Source organism: Herpailurus yagouaroundi, unplaced genomic scaffold (genome assembly GCF_014898765.1).
Source record: "Herpailurus yagouaroundi ecotype Mexico unplaced genomic scaffold, PumYag 77, whole genome shotgun sequence".
Classification (NCBI taxonomy): domain Eukaryota; kingdom Metazoa; phylum Chordata; class Mammalia; order Carnivora; family Felidae; genus Herpailurus; species Herpailurus yagouaroundi.
In genome coordinates, this window is record NW_024412388.1 from 11,381,471 (window position 1) to 11,408,997 (window position 27,527).

Consider the following 27,527-nt stretch of genomic DNA (forward strand, 5'->3'; position numbering starts at 1 on the left):
TGTGGAGTCCGCCACAGACTTCAGCTATTAACTCCCTCAGTTGGTACATTTTTGATTCTCCTCGCTCCTTTCCTTCTCTCTCCTTTTCTCGCCCTGCCTCCTCCCTCTCTCTTCCCCAGACCCTCCAATCCTCTCCCAGCTGCCCGCCTCCCTCTTCCCGGCCCGCCCCTTCGCCGCGTCGCGACGGCAGAGAGGGCCAGGCGGGCTTTACGGCAGCCGCGCTGCGGCGGGGCGGGGCGCCGGGCGGCTGGCGCGCTTGGCGGCAGCGGTGGGAGGCAGGCCGGCAGGCAGGCAGACGGAGTCGCAGGCGGGTGGCGGCGGCCGTGCTTGGTAGTGAGGGCGGGAGGGAGTGAGTCACTGAGCGTGTGTGAGGGAGGGAAGGAGCAAGCGGGCGAGCGAGCAGCCCGCGCCGTCCGCCCGCAGCACCAGCCAGGCCCCGCCGCCGCCCCGCAGCCCAGCGCCGAGGCCGGGCCGAGCCGAGCTGGGTCGGGCCCGGGCCATGCTGCTCACCGTGTACTGTGTGCGGAGGGACCTCTCCGAGGTGACCTTTTCCCTCCAGGTCGACGCCGACTTCGAGCTGCACAACTTCCGCGCGCTGTGCGAGCTCGAGTCCGGCATCCCCGCAGCCGAGAGCCAGGTACGCCGGGCAGCGAGCGGGGTCTCTCTCCAGGGCTGACCCTCCTGCCTTGGGGTCTCACGCCCTCCCTTTGCTGCTGGTGGGGAATTGGGGGTGGGGGAGCAGGATGGCCTCTCCCAGCTCGCCCCCGCGTCCGGGAGGGAGCTGGGATCGGTAGCTGCCCCCACACACTCCGAGCGTGGGGTGGGGTGCCATGGGAGGGAGCGGAGAACCTGACCGCAGACGCACCCACTGCAGCCCGAGGGGCGCGTGGACTGTTGGGCGGCCCGCCCCACCTTCTGGCTCTTTGGCCCCTTCTCCCCTAATAATCCCGAGTTTGGGGTGTTGTGGACCTAAGAAGAAGCTCCAGGTCTGCAAGAGTTCATACATTCTACTTCCCCAACCAGAAATACCAGTTTGGATCGCTGTGGTAGGTTGGTGTTCGTCTGGTTTTCTGGACAGAGCTCCTGCTTAAGCAGCCGTAATTTACCTTTAAATGTAGAGATCTGCACTCCTAGTGAAGGAAAAAGTTTGAGACTTGCCTTACCTTGTTTTGAGGCATTTGGAAGTGCCCTGTACCTTCTTCCCTACCGCATGGCATTTCTGATTAAATTCTCTAAAAAAAAAAAAAAAAAAAAGGTAGTTATTCGTTCATTTCAAGCTGTTTGTTTCTCTGGTTTCTTCGCTGGTAGTAGGCCAGAATCCTTCTTTATTTCAGGCCACAATTGAGAGTTTGGGTGGGTTCAAAGTTCAGAGCTTTATGAGGATATTTTCGTAAAAATGGCCTGGTATCTTCTCAGTGTGATTTGCTTGCTTGTTTCATTTCCCTACCATGCTGGAAGGAAATTCAGCTGCTCTTACATTTATTTGAAACGAGCAACATAATTTATTCTCAGAATGCCCTGAGCTGCCACCAAACAGAATCGGTGACGATAACTCTGGCCTTTACAGGAAAACATTTAAATCTCGACTTGATAAGTGGACCGTGGAGGACATGGTCTAAACGTTGAGAAAATTATAGAAGTCCTCCAGGGCCCCAGAATGTAAATCGTGATTTTCTACTGCAGTTATGAAATACTTCCAAAAACTATTGCCCAACTGCAGCGTGTTCTGCCCTTTATTGTGATAAACAGATGCGTCAATATTTTGTTCAGAAGTGAGTATGATTCCTTTACACGATGTGAACTTTAGAACCTTGGCATAAAGCTGAATGTCAAGAAAGAATAGGTTTCAGGATGCAAAGTGTCACATACGCAGACTGAAGCTGCAGAAGCTACAGAGAAATCGGTAAAAGGAAATTTTTGCAAATGTTTTCTAGAAACTGAGGAGCCAGTTCCTGCCCATGAATCCCTCACGTGAAAAACTAGGGAAGGACAGTTTAAGTAGGGAAGTAAACACAATTCTGAAATTTTTGAAGGTGGCATTTTCAGTTGCTCTCTACCCTCCGGTTCTGTTACCCTGGTTATAATCACCAGCTGGCGGGGGGAATAAAAAATGAAAATGTGAGTTGGTCTCATCGTTATTTGGGCTTGGGAGAAGATGAAAAGTGGCATTGCCTCTCTTCCTGCCCTTTTTGAGACGGGCTGTAACAAATTTAAAGGAAGAGACCGATGGAAAAGACCGTTGGTTGTATGGTCCAGGCAGGCACAGTCCTCTGTTTGCTCAGGATGTTAGGAGTACCTCCCTAATTGAACAGTTAGGCTAACTCCACAAATTCTTTCTTATTCATTAGGTCACCATTTGGGCATTTACTTCCTCCCAAGCCAAATTAGCATATGGAAGCCTGGGCTCCAACTTCTGTGAAGCCTGTATTACCCAGCTGTAAACAGCTCCCCTGTTTCAAGTTTGTTCCGTTGGCTCCATTGTAACCTAACACAGTATCTATTTTAAGATGTCTGGTGGTCGGTTGTCTTTTCAGTTGCTTGCCTTGCCCATGAGGCAGGAACAGGATCCACCCTAGACACACACTTGAGTCATTTCCGTTCGCCAGATCATAACGGTAAACATTATAGTTTTACCTACAAATACATCACTTACTTGAGGCCCCCACTCCCACTGCTTCACCGCCCAGGTTCTCCCATGTTACTCCTCTTCCCCTCCTAGTCCTCCTGCTCTGCCTCATTCTTGTTTACCTTCTCTGTCCTCTTCCTTCACCTCCATTTCTAAAGGGAGTTTCTTCTTTTTCTTTTCTTCTTTCTTCCTTCCTTCCTTCCTTCCTTCCTTCCTTCCTTCCTTCCTTCCTTCCTTCCTTCTTTTTTTTTAAGGTTCCTGGCTGTTCTTTCCTGTCACGGTGTGTCCAAACCACGGATCTCCAAACTTTTTCAGTCAGGTTTCCCTTTGCGTACAGTGTTTTGGAACATACATCTTTGCGATACATATAATAAATTATAAACATGAACTAATGTTATATGCATTATATATATGCGCACATATGTATAGAATAACCGTAAACATCAATGAGTGAAGTAATAACCTTATGTCCATTATAAACAACCATAGGATAGCGTTTAAGGAAGGATGAACTAAAATAAATGGACATGAAAATTCTAATATTTTTCTGTTCCCACATCTTTAAAGAACTGTTTCGCATGCCTGCCCCACATTGGGGATCACTGGTTTAGAATTCACACTTTCACATCAGCATCAGTCGTGCATAAGTATGCACTTGGAAAAGACGTTACTTTTTAACAGCTCTAGTCTGATTATAGTAGTTATAATGTGATGATAACAAATTTAGAATAGAAACTATCTCTACTTGTACATGTGATTAAAGCTGGGCATGTTCCATCTCTTAATACAAGTGTGGGCTTGGAAGCCGGTCATGGCTCTGTTTGATGCTTTGATGCAGAACTTGGCTGGGCAGACTTCAAAGAATTATCAGAACTTAGCTTCACTTTAAATTAATGTCTTTGTATTTTTGAAACATCATTATAATTTACCCCTGTAGGTGGCATGTGGTAAAAACGTGTGCAGAATGTGTAAGGACTCTCAAAAGGCGTGTGTAAATGCCAAGTAATAGCAGTAACTGTATGATCCTGGGAAAGCAGCTCTGTACACAGCGTGATTTGTCGCTTGTAAAACACTATTTTAAAGCAGTGGAAACTGAAATTTTCTATTGTAGCTGGTTTTGACATACTTATTTTTGCAGGTAATTTTTGTGAATTTTTTTTCTGATAAATACTGCATATTCGTTTTAGAGAATTTGTAACTTCTAGGAAAAGGTAGAGAGAAAAAGTTATTACCATATCACCCCAAAACAACTGCAGTTTACTTCTTAGTGTATCTTTTTCCCTAAGCTTTCTTCCTTTTCTGTGGTTACAATGTAACTTTTAAACATGATGCCCTGAACTGTACCAACAGTTTCAACTTTCTTTGCTCAGTCAAAGCTACATTGTCAGCATTTTTCCCTGACATTTCAAGTTCTTCAAATTTATAATTTTAATGGGCATGTAATACAGATGTACCGCAGTTTATTTATTTATTTTATTTTTTATTTTTTTTTTAATTTTTTTTTTCAACGTTTATTTATTTTGGGGACAGAGAGAGATAGAGCATGAACGGGGGAGGGGCAGAGAGAGAGGGAGACACAGAATCGGAAACAGCTCCAGGCTCTGAGCCATCAGCCCAGAGCCTGACGCGGGGCTCGAACTCACGGACCGCGAGATCGTGACCTGGCTGAAGTCGGACGCTTAACCGACTGCGCCACCCAGGCGCCCCATACCGCAGTTTATTTAAAAATTTGCCTATTGCTGGGCGTTTGAATTGGGGGAATCGGAAGCAGTTATTAGTAACATTTCCATGGATATCTGTATTTAAGGCTTCGTCCCCATTTCTGATTGTTTTCTCAGGATGTATTCTTAGCTATGGAATTGCCAGGTCTTTTGAAAGGCTTTTAGTAACTGTTGCCATATTGTTTTCCAGAAGGGTTGGAAAAGTCAAGCTGTGGCATGAGATGTATATGTAGATCACTTGGCATATGGTAGGTTTTCAATTAATGATAGATAGTATTAGGGAGTCATTCAGATGTGAGTCCAAAGATTCTGTGGCCAGTTGATGGTCCTTACTGCTAGAAATGTATTGTTACGATTTCTGTTGATTGAAGACAAGAAGGCATTTGACCTCATGCTTAATGATGGAGTTGTTGGTCTTGGAGTTGTTTTAGTCTATTGTTAAATGTTGATTAAGCTTAGAATTTGGTCTCTAGGGTGCTGCCTCTGGAGTAAGTACTAGCAGTGTGCCAGTTTCGCAGCTTGAGACTTGTAGATGTGTAAATTGTCCTGTTGTGTGTCCTCATAACTGGCAAAACCAGAATTTTTAGCTTTGCGGCCTTTGAGTTGGATATTATGGTGCAAAGCATCACCAATGCCTTACCGAAACTCTTTGTTTTGACTGGTGGAAATGTGAAACCATTGGTCTGATGGTACACTCTTGTTGAGCTGGAGACTCATTCAGATTTCTTATAGGACTTTAGCTATACAATAACTGTCTTTCTTAGACTCTTAAGCCTGTTTTAACAAAAAGAAGTCGGTTCTTTGTGGCAGTTATAATTTCAGCTAAGCTTTTGTTTATTTCATTTGCGTCCTTGGACTAAAATGGAATACGCCTGCTGCTTTGTCAGAGTGAAGAATGTTTTGCTCCTCACCCACATTCTTCAGTCTAGTATTTTTAGGAAATGGGGCAAGATAGCAATGTTCCACATGCCATGTATGTGTTTGGTGGTAGTTATTACCAGGATCTTAAACTTTTATTGTTAGATCAGGCTGTCTTTATTTTAAAAAGTTTTTTTTTTTAATGTTTATTTATTTTGGGGGGAGAGAGAGAGAGACAGAACACGAGCAGAGGAGGGGCAGAGAGAGAGAAACACAGAATCCAGGCTCCAGTCTGGGCGGTCAGCACAGAGCCTGACGTGGGGGCTCGAACTTACCAACCCTGAGATCATGACCGGAGCCGAAGTTGGACACTTAACTGACTGAGCCACTCAGGCGCCCCCAGGCTGTCTTTATTTAAAAAAAAACAAAACAAAACAAAACAAAAAAACATTTTCAGCGTCTGCTGAGGAAAGACTATGTCCACTGAACATCGTGGAGTTTTTACGTGGAAGTCCTGAGTGAGGAGCCGCCAGTGGTCCTTCCTCATGTTGAGGACACATTGATACGCTGAGCGGTGCACAGGGTTTTGGTTCCCCTGGTGAGCATAGGCCCTCAGTGGTGACAGATGGCTTAATAGCTCTTGTTCAGGTCACCAGCTAATTGAGCTGGCCGCATTGGACTTCGGTTTGGGAAAGTTGTATGTGGTCCTTAGGGAAGATCTCCCGCTCTTGGAGTCAGGCAGGTGTTCCAATCCTAGTTCTATTCTTTTTCCTTTTTTTATTTTCTTATTTTTTTCTTTCTTCATTTTTTGGCACAAAATAGATGGTTTTATCAAAGCACAGGGATAGGACCTGGGGGCAGAAAAAGCTGCCCTAGTTATCTTCTTAATAGCTGTGTAGTCTCAGGTCACCGCACTGTTTCCCTGTCCGCAACATGGGATGAATAGTGCCCACCTAGAAATGAGAGGGCGTAGGATGAGGCGGGAGACTGTGGGAACCCGTTCCGATACAAGTGCAAGCCGTGGTTGTGTCTGCTGTGTCTTCATATGGCCCTCCAGGTAGCATTGCCAGCTTGAAGACAAGTCTGCTGCCGGATAGGAGCATTTTGATGCTCTGCGTTTGATTCCCTGTTGTAGATAAATGTTCTTCTATAAGTACAGTTAAAATGTGTCAACCGATTGTATCTCTGCATGTACTGATCGTTGAGTTTCTGAACCTGGAAAATTAAGGAGCGGGCCGTGGACCACTCAGTACCTTTGTTGTAAGGTGGCTTCGCTGTGTTGAGGCCACCTTGTGAGAGCCGCCTGCGTGGCATTTCTCTTGTCATGCCTCCTCTTGCTTGGTGCACACCTCAGCTGGGACACTTGTCCCTTCAGATTTATGGTAGTTTTCCCAACAATTCCACAAGTTACCATACGGCTCGCGGGTTGTATTGCAAACAGTCTGTGTTGATTCTGTTGTACTTTCGCCACGCGATATGTGGTTACATGAGGGAGACTAGCAGAGTGTGAGTGGATCGATGCAGTGACAGTCCAGTGGACTGCTGGAACATGTTTTAACTTTGCAGGTTGAGGGTAAGAACCAACGATACGTTTTCTAATGCTGTATAGAACTTAGGAAGTGTAATCGGCCCTATGAGCTCTGAGTCCATTTTTTTGTGCACCCCCAGAAGTATTTGGCTTTGGAAATTCGGTTTCCTGTTGGTTCTATTTCTCATGTCAGTGTAGATTCTGAGAGCAGATATGACAGATCATTTTTCCCAGCAGAAATCTGTATTTTTCAGGTTGCGTGTCAGGCAGTCTTCCTGCAAGAGCTGTGAGGACATGTGAGGAAGCACTGTAAAATGGTAGTGTAGCAGACCGACCTGGAAGGGACAGCTGTAGCGATTATCTAACCCCAACTGCTTGCTTGACAAACGGAAATGTGAAGCCAGGACCAGCGGAGGGATGCGGCCACTGTCAGAGCCAGGACAGGACTCAGGTTCCTCGGCTTGCACGTGGCCTGGTGCACAGCAAATCTTTTGAAAGAAAACCTTTCAAAGCCTGAGTTTATTCTGAATACCCCGCTGCAGTATGTAATGGTGCAGGATAGGTTTTATGTTCCTTTGTGGTTAAACTGTAGTGTGCCCTTTCTCCGTTTTTTTCCTACAGCACAGTGTTTCACCTGCTTTTATGCTCTCAGGTTTTTTCAGTGTTTGATTGCACATCAAAAAATGTTTTTATTAGTAGTACATCCCTGATCCAGTAGAAGAGAAGGAAGAATGCAGAACAGGCAGTATTTGGAAAACTTTTAGACTTGCCAGCGTGCAAGATCATTTAAAAATGGATACATTGGGATGTCATATATAGCTTGGTGTCTGTAATTGACAAGACTGTATCCCATACTGGAAAGTTGCTAAGAGAGTAAATGCTAAAAGTTCTTGTCACAAGAAAAAAAAAAAAGACATTTGAGCTACGCAAACAAAACAAATTCCTGTCCTCAGGTAGCTTCCATTTTAGTGGAACAGAAAGACAATAAAGAAACAGATATTTAAGGAGCTCCTGGGTGGCTCAGTTGGTTAAGCGTCCAACTTTGGCTCAGGTCATGATCTCATGGCTTGTGAGTTCAAGCCCCGTGTGGGGCTGTGTGCTGACAGCTCAGAGCCTGGAGCCTGCTTCAAATTCTGTGTCTCTGTCTCCCTCCCTCCCTCCCTCCCTCCCTTCCCCTCTGTCTCTCTCTTTCTCCCTCTCCCCGCCCCCCTTGCTCTGTTTCTCAAAAATAAACAGTAAAAAGAAATAGATACTTAATATGAGAGGGTTTTTAAATAGGGTGATTAGTGTCGGGCTCTGGAAAGGTTATATTTGATCAGAGACCTTAATAAAGAGTGGCTGGGAGGGCGTCTGGCTGGCTCAGTTGGTAGAGCATGTAATTCTTGATCCTGAGTTCAGGCCCCATGTCAGGCATAGAGCTTACTTAAAAAAGAAATAGCTGGGGAAAGAACATCCTTCAGGTAGAGAGAAGAGCAAGCGAAACCGTCCCAAGGGGGAAATTGATCACATTATTTAGGGAGCAGCAATTACGGTATGAAATGAAGTCAGAGGGGGAGCCAGGGACCAAATTGTTGGACTAGCAGGTAACGGGAAGGATTTAGGCTTTTATTCCAGGTGTGATGGGAAACCATTGGAGGGTTTTGAGCAGGCTGGGACTGACATCTGGTGAAAAGGGACACTGTACGTAGTCTTCCTGCTTTGTTCCATGTTCTTTCTCAGTGCTTCATATGGTGAACTCTTTTCTGGTTGTAGATCGTCTATGCTGAAAGACCCCTCACAGACAACCACAGATCGCTGGCTTCCTACGGCTTGAAAGATGGGGATGTCGTGATTTTACGACAGAAGGAGAATGCAGACCCTCGGCCTCCAGTGCAGTTCCCAAGTAAGACATCCCTGACACAGGCATCAGGAGACAGCATAATGCAGTGGGTCAGAGCTGTGGACTAGCTTCGGGTTCAGACTGCGGGGTACAGAGTCTGCCCCTTGGTCGCTCTGTATCCTTGGCTGGGTTGACTGCCCTATGGCCGTTTTCTTAGCTGTGAGAATAGCGCAGCCTTCAGCCTGCCCTCGATAAATGCTCGCTTCTGTTGTGATCGATGAGAACTGTATCCTGGGGAAGGACTTAAGAGGCCATCTATGCCCGTGATTCCTGACTGACTTTTGCTGCTTCGTGTCTGGCCCTCAGCTAGCAGGCCTGTGTGGAACATTTTACAGTCAGCCAGGCACTTGCATGCACATTGCACAGGATCACGGTTGTAGGGGCAGAGATTCCTCTTTCTAATTTGTTATCGTTATTAGACAAAGCTCCGGTTTTAAGTAATGTCTTCAGTGTTACATAGCTAATAAGTGAAGGCATAGGAACTAAAACGTGGTACTTTTCCCATTGTACTGAGCTTTATGAACATTAGGCAGCCGGACCACCAGATTCTGCTCCTTGCCCACCAGCCGTGTTAATCATGTGAAAGGAAACTTACCTGTCTCGGTGTTCTATCAGGAATAGGGGTTTATAGTCTGGAATCTGTGCTTTGGGATTTAGAACGTTTCTGTGTCCCTGAAATAAATACTCACAGTTGCATGGCTGAGAGCATGTGTGCATTTGATAGGGAGAGGGTTAGTAGCTTTCTCTGGATACTCAGAGGGGTTCACGATCTACAAAAAGTGGCCAGGGTTCTGATGTGGAACCCTTTAATGAAATGTAATAGTGTTTTCCATTCCCTGCTGTCTTCAGGTGGATTTGTTAAATACTGTTTAGTCTCTAGGTCAGTGGGTTTAAAGTTTGTGGTTCCAGCTGATGAGTGTCTGGGTGATGATGACACATGCCAGCTTAGAACACAGTGCATCCATTCAGCCCGAAACTGGGGCTGTAAGAGACCATCAAGCACTGTTCCTCCCAGATCGGGATTACATTAGTCCCTTGGGTCTACTGTTAAACTTTAGAAAGAGTTGTGACTTGAACATGTCAGTCAAAAAAAAACCAAAACAAATCTTCCTTTGGTTAATTTGGTGAAATTGTTAGTTCTGGAGAATTTCTGGTTGCTGTTTTTTTTTTTCCTGTACTGTTGCATGTAGACAAGAGAGCCAGTCTGTGGGGGAAGGGAGCAGATCTAGTCGTTCAGGTAAACAAGTTTTTCAGAATTACTCTGAAGCGAATGGACTCTCAAGATAAGTGTTACCATGGTTAAAGATAAAAACTTCTTACCCTGCAGAGAAGGCCCACCCATATATGTGTTGCTGGTTGGTATGGATTAACTCCCTCATGCGCATGTGTGTATATACACACACACACACAAGCTGCCAGCTGAGGTCTGTTGGAAGGAAGTGGCTAGTTGAACCCATGCTAAAGAGGCAGAAGATGATATTTGAGTTTAAGGATTCCCTTCTTCTAGGGGCGCCTGGGTGGCTCAGTCGGTTAAGCAACCGACTTCAGCTCAGGTCATGATCTCACAGGTCATGGGTTCGAGCCCCGCGTGGGGCTCTGTGCTGACAGCTCAGAGCCTGGCACCTGCTTCGGATTCTGTGTCTCCCTCTCTCTCTCCGCCCCTCTCCTGCTTGTGCACACGCTCTCTCTCTCTCTCTCTCTCTCTCTCAAAAGTAAATAAGCATTAAGGAAAAAAAAAAAAAAAGGATTCACTTCTAGTTGATTTCCCAGCAGCTTCAGGATAGCCTCAACTTGAAACAGGAGTGACCATCAGGCACATTTTTGGGATTGAGGAGATACACATTCGCTCAGTTCTAGCCCCTAATTCTGTCTCTGCTCTACCTTTTTTTTTTAAGGTAAAGCTCCTTTTCTAAGTAACCGTTTTGTTGAGATATCATTCGTATACCATACAGTTCACTCATGTAAGGGGTGCAGTTCGTTTTTAGTCTATTCCCAGTTGTGCAGCCATCACCACAATCAATCGTAGCACATTTTTATCACCTTATAAAGAAACTGGACCTATTAGCAGTCATTCCCCATCTGCCTCCAAGCCTTCTAGCCCTAGGCAACCGTCAGTCTACTTTCTGTGTCTGTATTTTCCTATTCTGGACATTTCATAGAAATGGAATCCTATAACACGTGGGTCCTTTGTGTAAGGCTCCCTTTTATTTTCCTTTCATTTTAATAAGGTCAGCTCAGCCTGGATTATAGAACCCAGGAGTTGTAGCCTCTAAATCTGTTCTATCTTTTGGTGACCTCAGCACCGAAAACCTGAGCAAGTTCCTTTTCTTCTGTTTGTCTCTCCTGTAAAACGATTACACCTGCTAGCTCCCTGGGGGTGTGAGAGGCGTTAGCCGTGGTGTGCAGATGAAAGTGTAAGTTCCAAGAACGAGTATGTTTAGCAGAGACTTGTAGAATTTTACTTCTAAAATTTATGCAGTTCACTTGGTTTGTATAGTATTCTTTACCCCAGGTGTCTGGGCCCTTTGAGAAATGTCAAAACAAACTAGGGTTTTTCTCGAGAATTACATCCAGATTTATGTGGTTATGTTTATTAAGACTAGCTTTAATTTAAAAAAAATACAAGTAAGTAGGGGCTCCTGGGTGGCTAAGTCAGTTAAGCGTTCGACTTCAGCTCAGGTCATGATCTCACAGTTCGTGGGTTCGAGCCCCGCGTTGGGCTCGGCTGACGGCCCGGAGCCTGGAGCCTGCTTGGGATTCTGTGTCTCCCTCTCTGCCCCTCCTCCGCTCACGCTCTGTCTCTATCTCTCAAAAATAAATACACGTTAAAAAAAAATACAAGTAAGTAAAAACTTGTTATGTCTTCTGGGATATTGTAGAAGCCAAAAATCTAAGGTCATTACCATTGACTGCACCCCTTTTCTGCTCTTGGTTGTGGGCTCACTCAGACTGCAGTCTTTATATTCAGTCAGCGTGAGAGAGCGCCGAGGAAGGGTCAGATGTCTGCAATTACCATTTACCGTGTACCGTTCACCAGCAAATGTCCCGCTGTGCCCTTCAAATGCTTGTGTGTCACTGGAAGTAAACTCTGAACCGATTTTCCCCAACAGACTTGCCCCGCATAGACTTCCGTAGTATAGCCGTGCCTGGCACGTCAGGCTCCCGGCAGCGCCGGCCACCAGGAGCACAGCAGTCCCACTCATCTCCCGGAGACATAGCTTCATCTCCTCAGGGCTTGGACAATCCAGCCTTGCTCCGAGACATGTTGCTGGCCAACCCCCATGAGCTGTCCTTGCTGAAGGAGCGCAATCCACCCCTGGCGGACGCTCTGCTCAGTGGAGACCTTGGTAAGCTTATCGACGTGGAAGACTGGCGAGTGGACCTGAGGGGAAGTAGTGGTGTCGCGGCAAATTTGGAGAAACTCCAGCAACGGGGGTGTTCAGCCCGCCAGGTCACGTGGTCTCTCGAGCACCCCGGTTGCTCTCCGAGAGGTAAAGCGATGCTGATGCCAAAGGCGGAGTTGAGTGGCGGTCGTGGTCCAATTTTGCAACAGCACAGAGTTCGGAAATCCAGCTTGACCAGCCTCCTCCACTGACGGTTTTTTGTTCCCCCAAATTATTTTCACGGCGCATAACCCAGGGACTGGTATTCTAACCTGTTGGGTGGGAGCCTCAGTTGAAGAGAGCACCAGTAAGCCAGCTGATGCCGGGTGAAATGCTCTTAGGGACAGAAAACCTGTCCGGTGCCATCAGCCCGTACGGCAAAACGGAGCCCTCTGACTCTCACCCACCCCGAGATTAACGATAGTCGGTTGTCGCCAATAGCTTGTTGCTGTGTTTGAGCCATTCTTGAGCTAAACAGAATGTTTGTTTTTAGTCAGCTCGATGAATAAAGTTTTTCTCTGTAAATTTCTCCAGTTTTACTCCTGGGTTTATGCAACTGTGCTGATTACATCTTAAAGCATAACAGATGCTCAATAGCTCATTCTTCAGCTGACCCTTTTTTAAACTGAGGTAATAATTACCTAACAAATGCGCAGGTTTTAAGTATACAGTTCATTGAGTTTTGGCAAAGTCCTGGAGCCGCCACCCTAGTCAAGATGATAGAATGTTTTTCTCGCTCCCGAATTCCAGTATGTCCTCTGCTGGTCAGTTTCCGCCCCTTATGGGCTACTGCCGTTCTGAAAATCGTGTTTTCAGTCTCCGGGTTAATGGAATCACACAGTATGTCCTCTCTCATGTCTGGCTTCTTTTGTCAGCTTAATGTGGTTTAGATTCCTTCATGTTGTGTGTATTGATAGTTCGTATGACCGTTATCTTGGTGTCTTTAATTTCTTCCGCAATATATCTAATCGCCAAAGACCGTGATGATGGCACGTAGAACTTGATACATTTAAATACACCCTCATTTAAGAAACAGCGAGACTAAGGTGGTTCTTGTGACATACATTTTATAGCAAGCAGTATTTTCTCTTTGCTCATTTTCCTGCCTGTTACTCACGAGGTCCTGTAGGTGGGCTGACAATAGTTTGCATGTAACGTCCCTGGTCTAAGCAGGGGGTATTCTCAAGGGAGTGGCAGGAAAAGCGGGGCTGTAGTGCCCTGTGGGTCTCGTGTGGGTCTTGTGTCGAAGCGTAGCTGACACACGGTGTTGGCGGTAGAGTCACGGGGGCACAACACGGTGATTCGTCATGCCCACGCCTTGTGCTGTGCCGCTGCAGGTGTGGCTGCCCTCTGTCCCCACGCAGGGCTGCGACGGCACCACCGACTCCATGCCCTGTGGTCGCGCTCTGTTTTAGTTCTGCGTAATAGGTTAATGAGGGCAGTGGGGAGGAGAGGAGTGGGGTCATTCATCTGCCCCACAGATGGCTGTTTCTGCGGATTTAAATTGAAATGCTGTTACCTCTGAGTAGAAACAGTGTGACGGGTAATCTCTTACCGGAATAAATGACTTTTGAAAATACTTTATTTCTTGACACTGAATTTAGGGGACGTAGTCTTGCCTCAGAAATAGCAAGTAAACGTAATTGCCCACTTAAAATAATTTCTCAGGCATCCTTTCTGCATCTTTTATAGTTGTATTTTGAGAAACGATTTGATCTGGAAAAGTACTAACAGAGAATGGAAATAGCGTGGTACTCAAGATGTCCCCCTTGTTGTTTTTGTAGAGAAATTTTCTAGGGTCCTGGAGGGACAGCAGCAGGACCGAGCCCGGAGAGAGCAAGAAAGGATTCGTCTCTTTTCTGCCGACCCTTTTGATCTTGAAGCTCAGGCAAAAATAGAGGAAGATATAAGGTAATGACCCTTTACCTAAAGAGCAAGCTTTAGAGAATCCAGATTTCCCAAATGACAGGTGACCTGGTATCAGTCGGGCATCTACTTTGAGGCAGCGTCCTTGTTTTGTATGTGAGATAGTAATTTCAGCCTTTTAGGTCACTCTCCTCTTCCGTTCTCCTCATGTGTGGATTTAACGTTACAAAGTACGGGTACCTAACTTGGGGACTTTAATGAAGACTCCCGGACTAGCCTGCGGTGCATCATTAGAGCAACCCCATCAACCTGGGGTCGATGACCCCAGGACTGCGCACAAGCTCCAGTTCGGTGAGACTGTTAGGCTGTCTGTACAGGCTGATTGGAATCTCAGTCCTTACACATAATACACGAGCCCTAATTAAACCCAGGCTTGAGCATGATTGGATTAGAGAGCCCTGTACGGATGGGCCCTTGTAGTCCTGGGTCTATTTTCCTTCTGCAGTTCTTGAGCTGGCCTCCGTGGATAAACAGACTGCCAGACACATTTCCAGCTCCAGTTTCCCTAATGCTGTGGCTCGCACCTGGGGCTAAGGTAGCATCACATAGGAAGCTTTAAAACTGCAGATGGCTTGTGCTCTGTTCCCCAGTCAGGCAGATGGATCAGCATCATAAGAGGTGGGGCCAGAGCAGGTATAATGATGCTAATGCCAACCTCAGTCACATCATGAGTCACAAGAACGATGCTGGTCAGTGGTCAGTCCGTTAGAATGAAAGCACAGCTGCCCCCCCACCCCCATGTCGTGTTTGTTGCGAACGGTGAAGGCTTTAGCACAGTAGTCCCTCACCTTACCCGTGGTTAATTGCAGTCCAGGAGCAGGTACATCAGAAGGTCAGTAGTAGCCCAACAGTGTCACAAGGCCTGTGTCATTCGCCTCAGTTCATCTTATTACGTGGGCATTTTAGCATCTCCCATCATCACAAGAAGGGTGAGTACAGTACAGTAAGGTATTTTGAAAGAGACCACGTTCACATAACATTTGCCACAGAGTATTGTTCTGTTTTATTACTGTTGCTTATCTCTTACTGGGCCTCACTGATAAATTAAGCTTTATCATAGGTGTGTATATATAGAAGAAAACATAGTATGTATAGGGTTCAGTACTGTCTGTGTTTTCAGGCATCTGCTGGGGGTCATGGAATGTATCCCTTGCAGATAAGGGGGAACCACTGCATAGCTAAGAAGAACTGTGTTCTTTGTCATAATCTTTGGTTACTTGGATGAAGCCTGACTTGGTCATTACATTATACTGTCAGCTTAGAAGTCAGATAATGGTTATTTTATCTTTTATTTCTCTGACTACATTTGAAATCAGGGACATTTAAATTGTATGCCGGAATCAGTTGCCAGACCTTAGCCATTCACTTGTGTTCTTGTTGATTGAGTGTCCCCATTAATTGCGTCAGTATATTAGTATATGAATATTTTGGGGGGAAAAAAAAACCAAAAACATCTCACTAATTAAATCTACCCAGAGAAATAGGAAGAAATTTGTGTTCTCTGAACTTGACCACATTGCAGTTGTAAGGGAACCTGACATAATTCTCAAGAATAGATGTGTTCAGGGGCTCACTCAGTTGAATGTCCGACTCTTGATTTCAGCTCAGGTCATGATCCCAGGGTCATGGGATTGAGCTCCGTGTCAGTCTCCGTGCTGAGCACAGAGCCTGCTTGGGACAGTCTCTCTCTCTTTCTCTGTCTCTCTGTCTCTCTCTCTCCCTCTCTCTCTTTCTCTTTCTTCTCTCCTTCTTCTCTCCTTCTCCCACCCTCCCTCTCTCCCTGCCCCTACTTTGCCCTCCCCCCTGCGGCCACACTTTCTCTGTCTCTCTCTTTCTCAAGTGAAGGATTATGGACCAGAAATGTCTCACGTAAGAGATGTAAAGTCTCCCCCGTAGAGTGATGAGAGAGAAATGAGAATCCACATGTGGTGCGTGTGGTCTTGCGTGCTCGCTCGCTCTCTAAAAAAAAAAAAAAAAAAAAAAAAAATTTTTTTTGCTCCACCCACCAGGGGGGGGGGGGGGGGGGGGGGAGGGTATCGTAGCCGAACCCTGACCCTGCACTGTTGGCAGAGTAGCCATGAGATGAGGCATATTTGTGTAGCTCGAGGGGGGCCCGGGGAGGTTAAGGAAATGGGAAAACGCGTACAGTCTTTTCAAGAAGACCTTGTGCCTCTGAAGAGACTCCGAATAGCCAAAGCAACCGGTATTATCTCAGAAGATTTTTTGCTGAAATTTATCTTGGTTGGAGTCAACGCAAGGTCAGGAATATACAACTAATTTTAGTTCATCTCTAAATTTAATAATGTGACAAAAGAGAAAAGCTGTGTAGTTCTGTCAAGTGCCTTTTGAGGTTTTATTTGGTATGTTGCACCAGCGATTCCTCAGTGCATGTATACATTGGAGTATAATAGCTCGCATGTTTCCCCAACTAAATTAAACGAGGGTGCCTTGGACTTCCTGAGAAGTTTCATGCATTTTACAGAATGACTCCTAAAACCAGCAGTTCATTTGAGGTGGAGTATTACCGCGACAAGGACAGGCACCGCACTTTAGAACAGGGCTCCGCAAACTTCGTCCACAGAGAGCCGGACCGTGAAGATCATAGGGTTCGCAGGCCGTGCTGTCTCCGCCACCAGCACTCCCGTCCGCCAGCGCGGTATCAGAGCGACCATAGATGACCCCACAGGATGGAACTGAGCGGTGTGGCTGCGCTCCCGTGGAAGTTCGCGGGTGGCGGCCTGTAATGTGCTAGCCCCTCGCCTGCGGTTATAATTTCTCCCCAATCTTGGGCCCTGTTCTGTTAGTATCTCAGTCTTCGGATACGTTGCCCAGCGCCTGCCCTCGTTTCCATTAATGTTGGTAGTGTTTGGTGATGTTTTTAAAAGGAGGTTGGGAACGGAGACCGGAGATGTAGAAGTAAGCTGGAACTCCCTTTTACATCCCTTTCTCGTTTAAGAATTAGAATCTGTCTAATGTTTGAAGAAATCGTTTGCTGGACCAAGTCAACTGTGTGTGTGTGTGTGTGTGTGTGTGTGTGTGTGTGGTTTTCCAAGTGATAGCCAGGTAGCTAAAGAGGTGTGTGCGTTTTCCCAGCATCTGCTCTTTTGGTAACATTGTGTCGTAGATGCCGTATCCCTCTTAGCAGTCCTGGAGTAGGAGTCCTCTCCCTCGTTTACAGATAGAAAACCCAGTCTTGGAGGTGAAGCAGCGGGTACAGCAGGGCAATTGAAACCTCTGTGTTTTGGGGGGCACCTGGGTGGCTCAGTTAGTTAAGCGTCTGACTTCGGCTCAGGCCATGATCTCACAGTTCGTGGGTTCAAGCCCCGCGTCAGGCTCTGTGCTGACAGCTCAGAGCCTGGAGCCTGCTTCAGATTCTGTCTCCCTCTCTGCCCCTCCTCTGCTTGCACTCTGTCTCTTTCCCTCTCAAAAATAAATAAACATTAAAAAAAAAAAAAAAGAAACCTCTGTGTTTCACCTTTGCCAACCGTCTTTAGTGCACTGGACACAGGACGCATACCCAGACGCCCAGTAAATCCCCGTGAAAACGGAAGCATTCACGAGATTCTGACATTCTACAGAATTAAAAGATTTTGACTCTTACTCTCCCGAGATTCAGTTTCCCGTATCTGAGCTTGTAAAGGGAGCAGAACTGTTTGGCGTGGAAGTAATTTGTGTGCCTTTAGATTTTCTGCCAGCTGTATCTCACTACCTCACCTGCTGCAGGGGAGAGTGCCAATGTCCACTTCCAGGGCTCAGCTGCTATAATAGGGGCAAAAGGTACGGACACATCTGGTGTGTGGTTTCTTTTTTTCAGTCCGTGAAAGGGAGACTTCATTGAGGCACACAGGCTCTGGGGTTCGGTCAGGGGGCCGTCCCTCAGGCAAAGAGCTGCTGGAAGGGCCTTATCTGACCTTCCTCTTGGGGCGCAGGTCATTGCTGTGACCACACTTCTTGTTGCAGTTGGCAGCGCAGGGGTGCAGGCGAGCAGAGCTCTCACGGCAGGTATCTTGTTGCAGTTGTATTTCTGGGCCGGCTGGCGGAGGGAAGGCTGGAGGGTGCCACCCCCTGGCCAAGCACCAAGCACCGGGCGGACCCTTCCTGGGTATTGTAGCCATCCTCCAGCTGTTTGCCCACAGAAATCAGAAGCCGTTGCTCAGGCGAGATGCCCTCCTGGTCTTGGATCGTAGCCTAGACATTCTCACTGGTGTCACTGGGCTCAACCTCAAGGGTGGTGGTCTCGCCCATCAGGGTCTTCACAAAGATCTGTGTCTCTGCGTCTGCCACTCGTGGAAGAGAAAGCCCCGTCTGTGTTTAATACTGTGACTTCTGAAACAGATGATGATTTCGCTCTACTTGGTTTGTTGCAGGCAACAGAACATCGAGGAAAACATGACAATAGCTATGGAAGAGGCTCCTGAAAGTTTTGGCCAAGTGGTGATGCTTTATATTAACTGCAAAGTGAATGGACATCCTGTGAAAGCCTTTGTTGACTCAGGTGACGTCTCTGTCTTTGTCCATCTGTCCGACATTCTGACCTGACACAGGGAGAAGGGGAGACTCTGCTTTAACCCCGGTAAAGATGGCAGTAGTCCTCCAGGCTGCCACCTGACCAGCCCGGGGGTTACGTCACTTGCCAAGCTCTGTGTGTGTCTGTTGTCACAGGTTTATTTTTGTAATCTTTTTTTTTGTTTTTTTTTTTAAGTAAGTAAGTAAACTGTGCCCCAAACGTGGCACTTGAACTCACAACCCTGAGATCAAGGGTCGCTCGCTTTACTGATTGAGCCGGCCAGGCACCCGTAATCATTTCTTAACTGGTTTTGTCTTTCGCAGGATCTCCTTTAACTTCCTACCTCCCCTTATTTGGCATCCTGAGTTTTTTGGATATCTCTGTGGGAAATTTGGGAGTAAATGGGTTCAGCAGAAGGAGCTGTAAGAAGCGGCTGCATGGAGTGTAGGTCAGACAGATATTTCAGCACGGTCTGTGCACCAGCGCTTTGCCAGGACGACGAGGAGGGGGAGCGTGTGTGTCGGGGTTCTCGGCCTTAAAGAACTTAACAGCCAGGTCAGGAGACAGGGAGTTTCCCACTTGAGGATTCAGATAATCCCTGTACCAGCTGGCACCTTTTCTCACCGTAATAGCTCTGTTTCTCAGCAAGATCGCACAGAGCTCCGTGCGGGAATGGCTGAGTGGTCTTATGTGTCTTCATTCTGTGCAGTTCCCTCAGGCTGTAAGATAGGATGAGTTCCTAGAGAGTAGAAGCCTCTGCTCAAGTAATTTCCTCCGTTTGTTCATCCACAATTATTTGAGCACATGCTAGGTTTCAGTTGTCATTAAGAGTTTGTATCTTGAGGGGGCACCTGGGTGGTTCAGTCGGTTAAATGTCCAGCTCTTGACGTCAGCTCAGGGTTTGATCTCAGGGTTGTGAGTTCAAGCCAGACATTGGGCTCCAGACTGGACATGATGCCTACTTTAAAAAAAAAGTTTGTATCTTGAGATGCATACATTCTTGGGAGAAGCAAATTTGCCGATTATTCGGTTTAAAAATGTCTGTTGAAAGCTGTAGGCAGGGCACTTGTGCTGAGTGGGAGTTAAGACTCACTAACTATAGCCTAATGGGGCTCCTGTGAGTGAGAGAGACAAACACCCAAGAGACTCTAATATTACCACACTCAACATTTATTGAGCCTCTATTGTACGCCAGGCAACATATCAGGTGCTTAATATAAATCATCTTAATTTCAGTTAGTCCTCAGGAAATCCCTGTGAGCTGTGTTTGACTATTAACCCTATTTTGTAGGTAGGGAGGCTTAGACGTTGAGAGGTGGTGTCCCTCTTCAGGTAGACAGGGTCACGAGGAGCAGGCTGTGGGTCCAGCCCCAGATCTGTTTGATGGCAGATTCCACAACAGCAAAAATCCGATGCGTGTTGGGTACACATCGAGACCACATTCGCACCACGACTGGGGTGCTCAGGCATGGCTTTGAACTGAGTTGTCTCCATGAGCAAGAAGATGGGGCTTCAAGCCGAGCCTTGAGAGAAGGCAGGGGAGCGGTGAAAGGGACCCTTCTCTTGTTTACTTTACATCAGTAAATAGCTTCTGTGGGGTGGAGTGAGGAGAGGGGAAGAAAAGGGGAAAGTTGCCTTCTCCAGTTTTCTCTTCCTTCACTTCTGCTGGGCCTTCTTGAATCTAACTTTCCTCTAGTGCCAAGAGCTTTCAGTGTCCATGAAGTGTAAGGTGCCTAATGAGTAATGCGAACAGGGAGTGTTGGAACTGAAGGAGAGGAAAACTCACTGGATAAGGACAGTTTTGAGCTTGGTCTTAAAGTGTAAGTGGAAATCAGAGAAAGTGAAGGCAGGGGGCGCTCTGCAGGAGGGTCAGCGCGAGTAAGAGGCAAAGGGAACAATTTCCTCCTGTCAAATTGGAGGGTTTTGAACAGAGTAGAAGTCTGATATTTGAGTCTGTTTGGGCTACTATAAAAATACCGTCAACTGGGGGGCTTATAAACAACACAGATTTATTTCTCATAGTTCTGGAGGCTGGGAAATCCACCGTGAAGATGCAGGCAGGTCCAGCGTCTGCTGACCTGCTTCCTCGTTCACAGATGTTCTCTTCTGGCTGTGCCCTCACATGGCAGGAAGGGGGAGGGAGCTGTCCAAGGTCTCCTGTGCAGGGGCACTCAGCCCATTCCCGAGACTTTCACCTTTGTGACCTAATCACCTCCCAAAGACCCCACCTCCTAATCCCATCACGTTGGGGGTCAGGTTTTAACATAAGAACTTTGCAGGGACACAGATACTCAGTCTGTTGCAGCAGGAAGTAGTTTGGCCAGGATGAGGTAGGTTGTGAAGCTGTGACAGTGTAGCTGGAGGCTAATCTTCTTTTTTTTTTTTTTTTTTTGGGACAGAGAGAGACAGAGCATGAACGGGGCAGGGGCAGAGAGAGAGGGAGACACAGAATTTGAAACCGGCTCCAGGCTCTGAGCCATCAGCCCAGAGCCCGACGCGGGGCTCGAACTCACGGACCACGAGATCGTGACCTGGCTGAAGTCGGACGCTTAACTGACTGCGCCACCCAGGCGCCCCATTTTTTTTTTTTTTTTTTTTTTTTTGAGGCTAATCTTATTAAAGAGTAGAAGCCATGGAGGATTTGTGAGCAGAGGAATGAGTGATCTGAAGAAGACGATTATTTGAGGAAGACCAAAGATAGTTACAGATCTGGAGAATTCCGTACCCCTCAGGGGCAGGACTATTTCCTTGCTTTAAATTATGCATCCACAGAGTGGTTTGGAAACCAGAGAAGTTGTCCATTAGCAAGGGGAATAGGGTGTGAGCTAGGCCGATTGCTATAGTTAGAAGAAGGAAGGTCAGAAATAGAAATTGCATAAAACTTACTCACAGGGTTGGAGCAGAGTTTGAGAAGGGGGAGAAGGCTGAGGCACCTGGGTGGCTCAGTCGGCTGAGTGCCCGATTTTAGCTCGGGTCATGATCTCATGGCTCGTGGGTTTGAGCCCCGTGTCAGGCTCTGCGCTGACAGCCCAGAGCCTGGAGCCTGCTTCCGATTCTGTGTCTCCCTCTCTCTCTGCCTGTCCCCTGCTTGTGTTCTGTCTCTCTCCCTCTCTCAAAAAGAAATAAACATTAAAAAAAAATAATGAAAACTTTAAAAATAAAAAAAAAGAGAGCGAGGGGAAGGCTAAAGGAAGAGGAGTCACGGGGGCTGTCTGGGCGACTCAGTCAGTTGAGCATCCGACTTTAGTTCAGGTCATGAACTTGCAGTTCGTGGGTTCAAGCCCCGCGTCGGGCTCTGTGCTGACGGCTCAGAGCCTGGAGCCTGCTTCGGATTCTGTGTCTCCCCCTCTCTCTGCCCCTCCCCTGCTCATGCTCTCTCTCTCTCTCAAAAACAAAATAAACATTAAAAAAAAAAAAATTAAAAAAGAGGAGTCACGGGGCGCCTGGGTGGCTCAGTCGGTTAAGCGTCCGACTTCGGCTCAGGTCACGATCTCGCGGTCCGTGAGTTCGAGCCCCGCGTCGGGCTCTGGGCTGATGGCTCAGAGCCTGGAGCCTGCTTCCGATTCTGTGTCTCCGTCTCTCTCTGGCCCTCCCCCATTCATGCTCTGTCTCTCTCTCTCTCAAAAATAAGTAAACGTTAAAAAAAAAAATAATTGGGGCGCCTGGGTGGCGCAGTCGGTTAAGCGTCCGACTTCAGCCAGGTCACGATCTCGCAGTCCGTGAGTTCGAGCCCCGCGTCAGGCTCTGGGCTGATGGCTCAGACCCTGGAGCCTGTTTCCGATTCTGTGTCTCCCTCTCTCTCTGCCCCTCCCCTGTTCATGCTCTGTCTGTCTCTGTCCCAAAAATAAATAAACGTTAAAAAAAAAAATTAAAAAAAAAAAATTAAAAAAAAGGAGTCACAAGTGAACGGTGTTAAGTTTTATGTCGTAAGAAACTAATTCCCTCGGTAAAGAGAGAAATCCAAAGTGAGAATTACTGGGGGAGAAAAGAGCTTTATAGCCCTGTTGGCCTTGAGATGGAAATGTTGAGCACACAGGCATGTAGACCAGAATCTGTGAGAGAGATTAGGGCTGTAGGTGAAAACAGAGATGTATCTGTGTCCTGTGCGGGCCTGCTCCAGCTGTGTGGGTGAATACACGTAACCAGGAGAGAAAAGACCCTAAATGCCTTCTTCCTGAAAGGAAACAGAGTGTGATTGTTGGAGCAGAGATGGGGAGTTCAGATTTAATTTTTTTTTTTTTTTGAGAGATGGTGAGTTTTACGTGGTAAATTATAAAGTCCCAACATTGGAATAAAAATAATCTGGTAAGATGTTTAGAGATACTTGATGAAGATTGACCTGAGTGTATAGGAGTGCTTAACTGAGCACTTAACACATTTCCATCTGTAGATGTGGTTTGACTTTCTGGAAGTCCCCTCCGGGTAGTTTTGCTTTCTGTTGGTAACGTTTTAAAACATCATCTCATGGGGTGCCTGGGTGGCTCAGTCGGTTAAGCAGCCGACTTCAGCTCAGGTCATGACCTCACAGTCTGTGAGTTCAAGCCCCGCGTCGGGCTCTGCACTGACAGCTCGGAGCCTGGAGCCTGCTTCCGATTCTGTGTCTCCCTCCCTCTCTGCCCCTCCCCTGCTCACGCTCTGTCTCTCTCTCTCTCAAAAATAAATAAACGTTAAAAAAAAAAAAATTTAAAAACATCATCTCATGAAACAAATTTAACGAGACATTCAAACAAAATATTCTTTCCGTCACTATCCGGTTTCTACGCTGTGTTTCAGATACCAGCGTGGAACTGAAAGTCGAATGAAGCGTGGCAAGAACGGCTGAGGGCTAGACTAACCCAGGTGTGAATAATCGTACACAGACAAAAGCCTGGGGGGCTACTTGCTTTCTGCCTTGTCCTCAGGCTGCAGTTTTTAATCTGCCCACAAACGTGGATTTCATTTTTATTATCTGATGTTTCCCTCTGCTTCCAGGTGCCCAGATGACTATTATGAGCCAGGCTTGTGCAGAAAGATGTAATATAATGAGGCTGGTGGACCGTCGGTGGGCAGGGATTGCCAAAGGAGTGGGCACCCAGAAGATCATCGGAAGGGTACATCTAGGTGAGCAAAAGGCACTGTGGGAGTCTTTTCAGGGTAGTGGGCGTTTCACAATTTGTTTTGTGTAGGCATACCTGATCCAGCAAGCCTGATCCCCAGAAATGTTAAATCCTGTGTTCTGTCAGAGTTACACATGTACATGTTTTAATTTGTTACGAGAAATCAGTCCCTATGTACTTCTATTTTCCTGCTCCTTCGAGACCGCTTTCAACTATGTTAGCTCATTTCTTGTGGTGCTCGCCTCCATATCTCGAAATAACATGTTTGTCGTGCTGTCACTGACACGTAAATACTGTGGAGAGCTGAGCCACCTAACTGAAGATGATTGCTTTTCTCTTTGTGTTGTTTGTCTTGCAATTAGTAATTGTCTTCTTTTGGTCATCTGGTATTCTAAGTGTTCCTCAGTCCCCAAACACTTACCTAGCTGTGTAAATCTCCTTTATACAGTTCATCCTGTTGAAGATTCTTCTAGAGACTGGACCAGTGCTGTAGAGCTGCTTCACAGCTGTTGTTTTAGGATCTCTCTTGACTGGGTCCCAAAGGCTGCTTTCCTCTTGCTTAGATGGGATTATGTGAATCCTCTGTCTTGCTCTTTGTAATTTTGCTCCTCAGTTTATTGGAGGGTAGCTTCCAGAGAAAGAATATAAGGGAGGAAACGGAGTCCTTAAATATCAGAATTTGTCATTGTTGTTGTTTTCCGATACTCTACCAGTCTGGCTAAGTGGGAAGTCACTTTGTTTTCCACAGTTTTTGTCAGTGTTGCTGCGGAGAAGCTGGCTGCTGTCTCAGTTCTTGATCCTATATTTGAAAGGTTTCTTTTCCATTTCTGAAGCTTATAGAATCTTCTTTGACCTCAGTGTTGTGGAATTTCAAATTCACAGCGATGCGCTTGGGTGTAGATCTGTCTTCATCCACCGCAAGGGGTACCTTTCACTTCCTCTCCCCCGCCCCCAGGATGTTTGTTACTCAGTGGGATAACGTCCTATCCTAGACTTGTCCTATAGTTTCCTTTCTTTCCTGTTTCTTTCTTTCGTGTGTCCTGGGTGTGGTGGGTGTTTGTGGGATTTCCTCAACATTGCCTTCCAGCCTTTCTGTTACATTTTGTATTTGTTTGATGGTTTTCTCAGATACCTGGTGATCCTTGGCATCTGCTCATAGTGAAGACTGGGACACCAAAAGGCTGTTTGGAACATTACTTGGGTAGGCAGCCTTGGCGATATTTGGTGATCTGGAAGTTGGAAGGGGGGAAAGGGCTAGAGGCTCAGTAAACTTAAACTTAATCCCCCTGGGATTCAATCAGGTTCTTGTGTCTTTGTCTTTCTCCATGTGCACCTCTGTTTCACTCTCTTGAGAAAATAAACCTCTAGTCTGTTGTTGGGGTGAAAGGAGATAGTCACCTGGCTGAGCAGAGGTCAAGAGGGAACCCCAAGGTCTAACTGTGCCTCCTACATAGACCTTCACCCAGTCTTGCTACTTTGGACTCACCTCTACCCCTGCCTGCAGAGGTACTTGTTCATGAAACACTTGGGGGTTCTGTGATGTTAATTGGCTCGCTTCCCAGTTTTCCTCACTGTCCTCTGCTTTCTGTCCCAAAATTACGTTTCAGTTGTCTCTTCTGTGTGTGTTTTTTAAATTATTCATTTATTTATTTATTTATATTTATTTTTTGCCCTTAGTGATTTGTACCTTAAAAAAGATAAACTTTTATTGTAATTTTTCAGGAGTAAATGGAGATAAATACATGTGCTCAGTCCTTCCTTTGTAACCAAAATTTTTTTTTCTTAATTCCTTAAATCCCTTTGAGACTCAACCACCAAGTAATCTCCTTCTGACCCTTTTCCCTTGCATTTTATTCTTGTAAAAGGTGGTCGTATAATGTATAGAATTTCATACTCTGTTTTAAGAAAAGATAACATGTTCTCAGCGTTACTATAATTTTCATAAGCACCATGCAGATGCATGGGATTCTCTTATATGGGTTTAATGGTCAACTTTTAGGATAAATTTTTTCCCCCAATATTTTGTTACTGTAATATGGCAGTACATTTTTGTGGGGTTTTTTGGGTGCACATTTTAATATTTTTTTCCTTACGAAAGATTCCTGTCAATGAAACTACTGAGTCAAAGGTTATGAACACCTAAAGCCTCTTGATGTATTTCTAATTTGCACCAAAATGGCTTTTCCAGCACTTCGTCAGTATTCATCTTAATGTCCTTCTACAATCAAATATTACTAATTTTTAGTCCCTTAATTTACAGATTTAAAAAGTGTGTTTTTTTTTTTATTGTAAGTTGCTCTTTCATTGCAAGTGATCATTTCTACCCATTTTTCTCTTTTTTGTTTTGTAATATAGTTGTCTGTTTATTAGAGTCTTTTGTTTCTTTTATCGATTTATATAGAATTAGGGTAGTTTAAATACGTTACTGTCACGTACTTTCCTACACACAGTAGGACCGTAATACCACAAACTGGTTTGCTTCAGAGTCTGGGTTTGATTTTTCCATGGTTTTAGGTAGGAAGATAATAGGATGAGGCAAAGTAAGTCTCAGTCCCTCGCGTCCTTCCTTGTGGATGGAAAGGTCTTAGCATTTTGCAGCTTTGGCTACGACAGCAGGCCGAAAACCTATGATCATAAGGGAAATCTAAATAAAGGAGAGCTGTGTCATGGGTAGGAAGACTCGGTGTGTCAAAGGTGAGAATTCTCCCACATTCATCAGCAGTAGTCACTGTGGTACCATCAAGATCTCAGTAGGTTTTTTGTGAGACCTGATGTGCTCATTTAAAATCAGCCCTTTGGGGCGCCTGGGTGGCGCAGTCGGTTAAGCGTCCGACTTCAGCCAGGTCACGATCTCGCGGTCCGGGAGTTCGAGCCCCGCGTCAGGCTCTGGGCTGATGGCTCGGAGCCTGGAGCCTGTTTCCGATTCTGTGTCTCCCTCTCTGTCTGCCCCTCCCCCGTTCATGCTCTGTCTCTCTCTGTCCCAAAAATAAATAAATGTTGAAAAAAAAATTAAAAAAAAAAAATAAATAAAATCAGCCCTTTATTGTAGGAATAGGCAAGATAACTTGAATGACTTTCCCTTCTAGATGTCAGGACCAAAGGACTAAAACAGAAACAGACCTGTGCTTACGTGAACCTTGATAAATGACAGAGGACATCTTACAGAGCGGAGGGAAGGTTTCAGGAAATGATGCGAGGCCAGCTGGCTGTCCCTGTGGAAAAAATGAATAGGAAAACGGACCCTGCCTCACATCACACACAAATGTCAGTTCGGCGTGGGTTACAGACCTAGATGTTAAAAGCAGTATCAGAGCTTTTAGAAGAAAATATAGGAGAATATCTCGCATGCAGAAAAAGAGTTCCTTAAAAGTTAAGAAGGAGATTATTTGGTAGATTGGGCCACATTACGATTAAGAATTTTTTTATCAAAAGACATCATAAAGGATGTGAACAAATGCAAACTAGGAAAGAGTTTTTATAACAGTGACCAATAAAGGATTCGTTTTCAGAATATATACAGTGTGTGTGTATGCATGTGTCCGTCCTTCAATTCAGTAAGATGCTATAAAAAAACTACAGGAGCGATGCACTTGGGTGGCTAGGTTGAGTGTCCGACTTCGGCTCAGGTCATGATCTCGGGGATTGTGGATTCGAGCTCCACGTCTGGCTCTGAGCTGTCAGCATGGAGCCTGGAGCCTGCTTCGAATTCTGTGTGTGTCTCTCTCTCTGCCCTTCCCCTGCTCATACTCTGTGTGTGTCTCTCTCTCAAAAATAAATAAACATTCAAAAATTTAAAAAAAATTACAGGAGTCCTGAGTGGCCCAGTGTCCAACTTGGGCTCAGGTCATGATCTCATGGTTCATGAGTTTGAGCCCTGCTGACAGCTCAGAGCCTGGAGCCTGCTTTGTATTCTGTGTCTCCCTCTTTCTCTGCCCCCCTTCTCGAATTGTGCTCTGTCTCTCTCTCTCTCTCTCTCTCTCTCTCTCTCTCTCTCTCTCTCTCT

The 27,527-nt window shown here is 46.1% G+C and overlaps 1 protein-coding gene and 1 pseudogene across 4 annotated transcripts in view; one reads left to right on the top strand and one right to left on the bottom strand.

Annotated features, from left to right (window-relative positions):
• The first annotated feature begins 294 nt into the window (after positions 1–294).
• LOC121021595 (protein DDI1 homolog 2) overlaps positions 295–27,527 on the top strand; it is a 39,911-nt gene continuing 12,678 nt past the window's right edge. Inside the window, exons 1-6 of one of the 4 annotated variants that reach the window (XM_040462128.1) lie at positions 295–637; positions 8,486–8,615; positions 11,723–11,959; positions 13,780–13,906; positions 18,289–18,416; positions 23,400–23,528. In XM_040462128.1, the coding sequence (XP_040318062.1) occupies positions 500–637; positions 8,486–8,615; positions 11,723–11,959; positions 13,780–13,906; positions 18,289–18,416; positions 23,400–23,528 (889 nt within the window). In that variant the 5' untranslated portion in view covers positions 295–499. The remainder of the gene's footprint in view (positions 638–8,485; positions 8,616–11,722; positions 11,960–13,779; positions 13,907–18,288; positions 18,417–23,399; positions 23,529–27,527) is intronic. The other 3 variants (XM_040462138.1, XM_040462078.1, XM_040462088.1) reach the window with 3 other exon arrangements.
• LOC121027155 (ubiquitin-60S ribosomal protein L40-like) lies at positions 17,824–18,232 on the bottom strand (annotated as a pseudogene).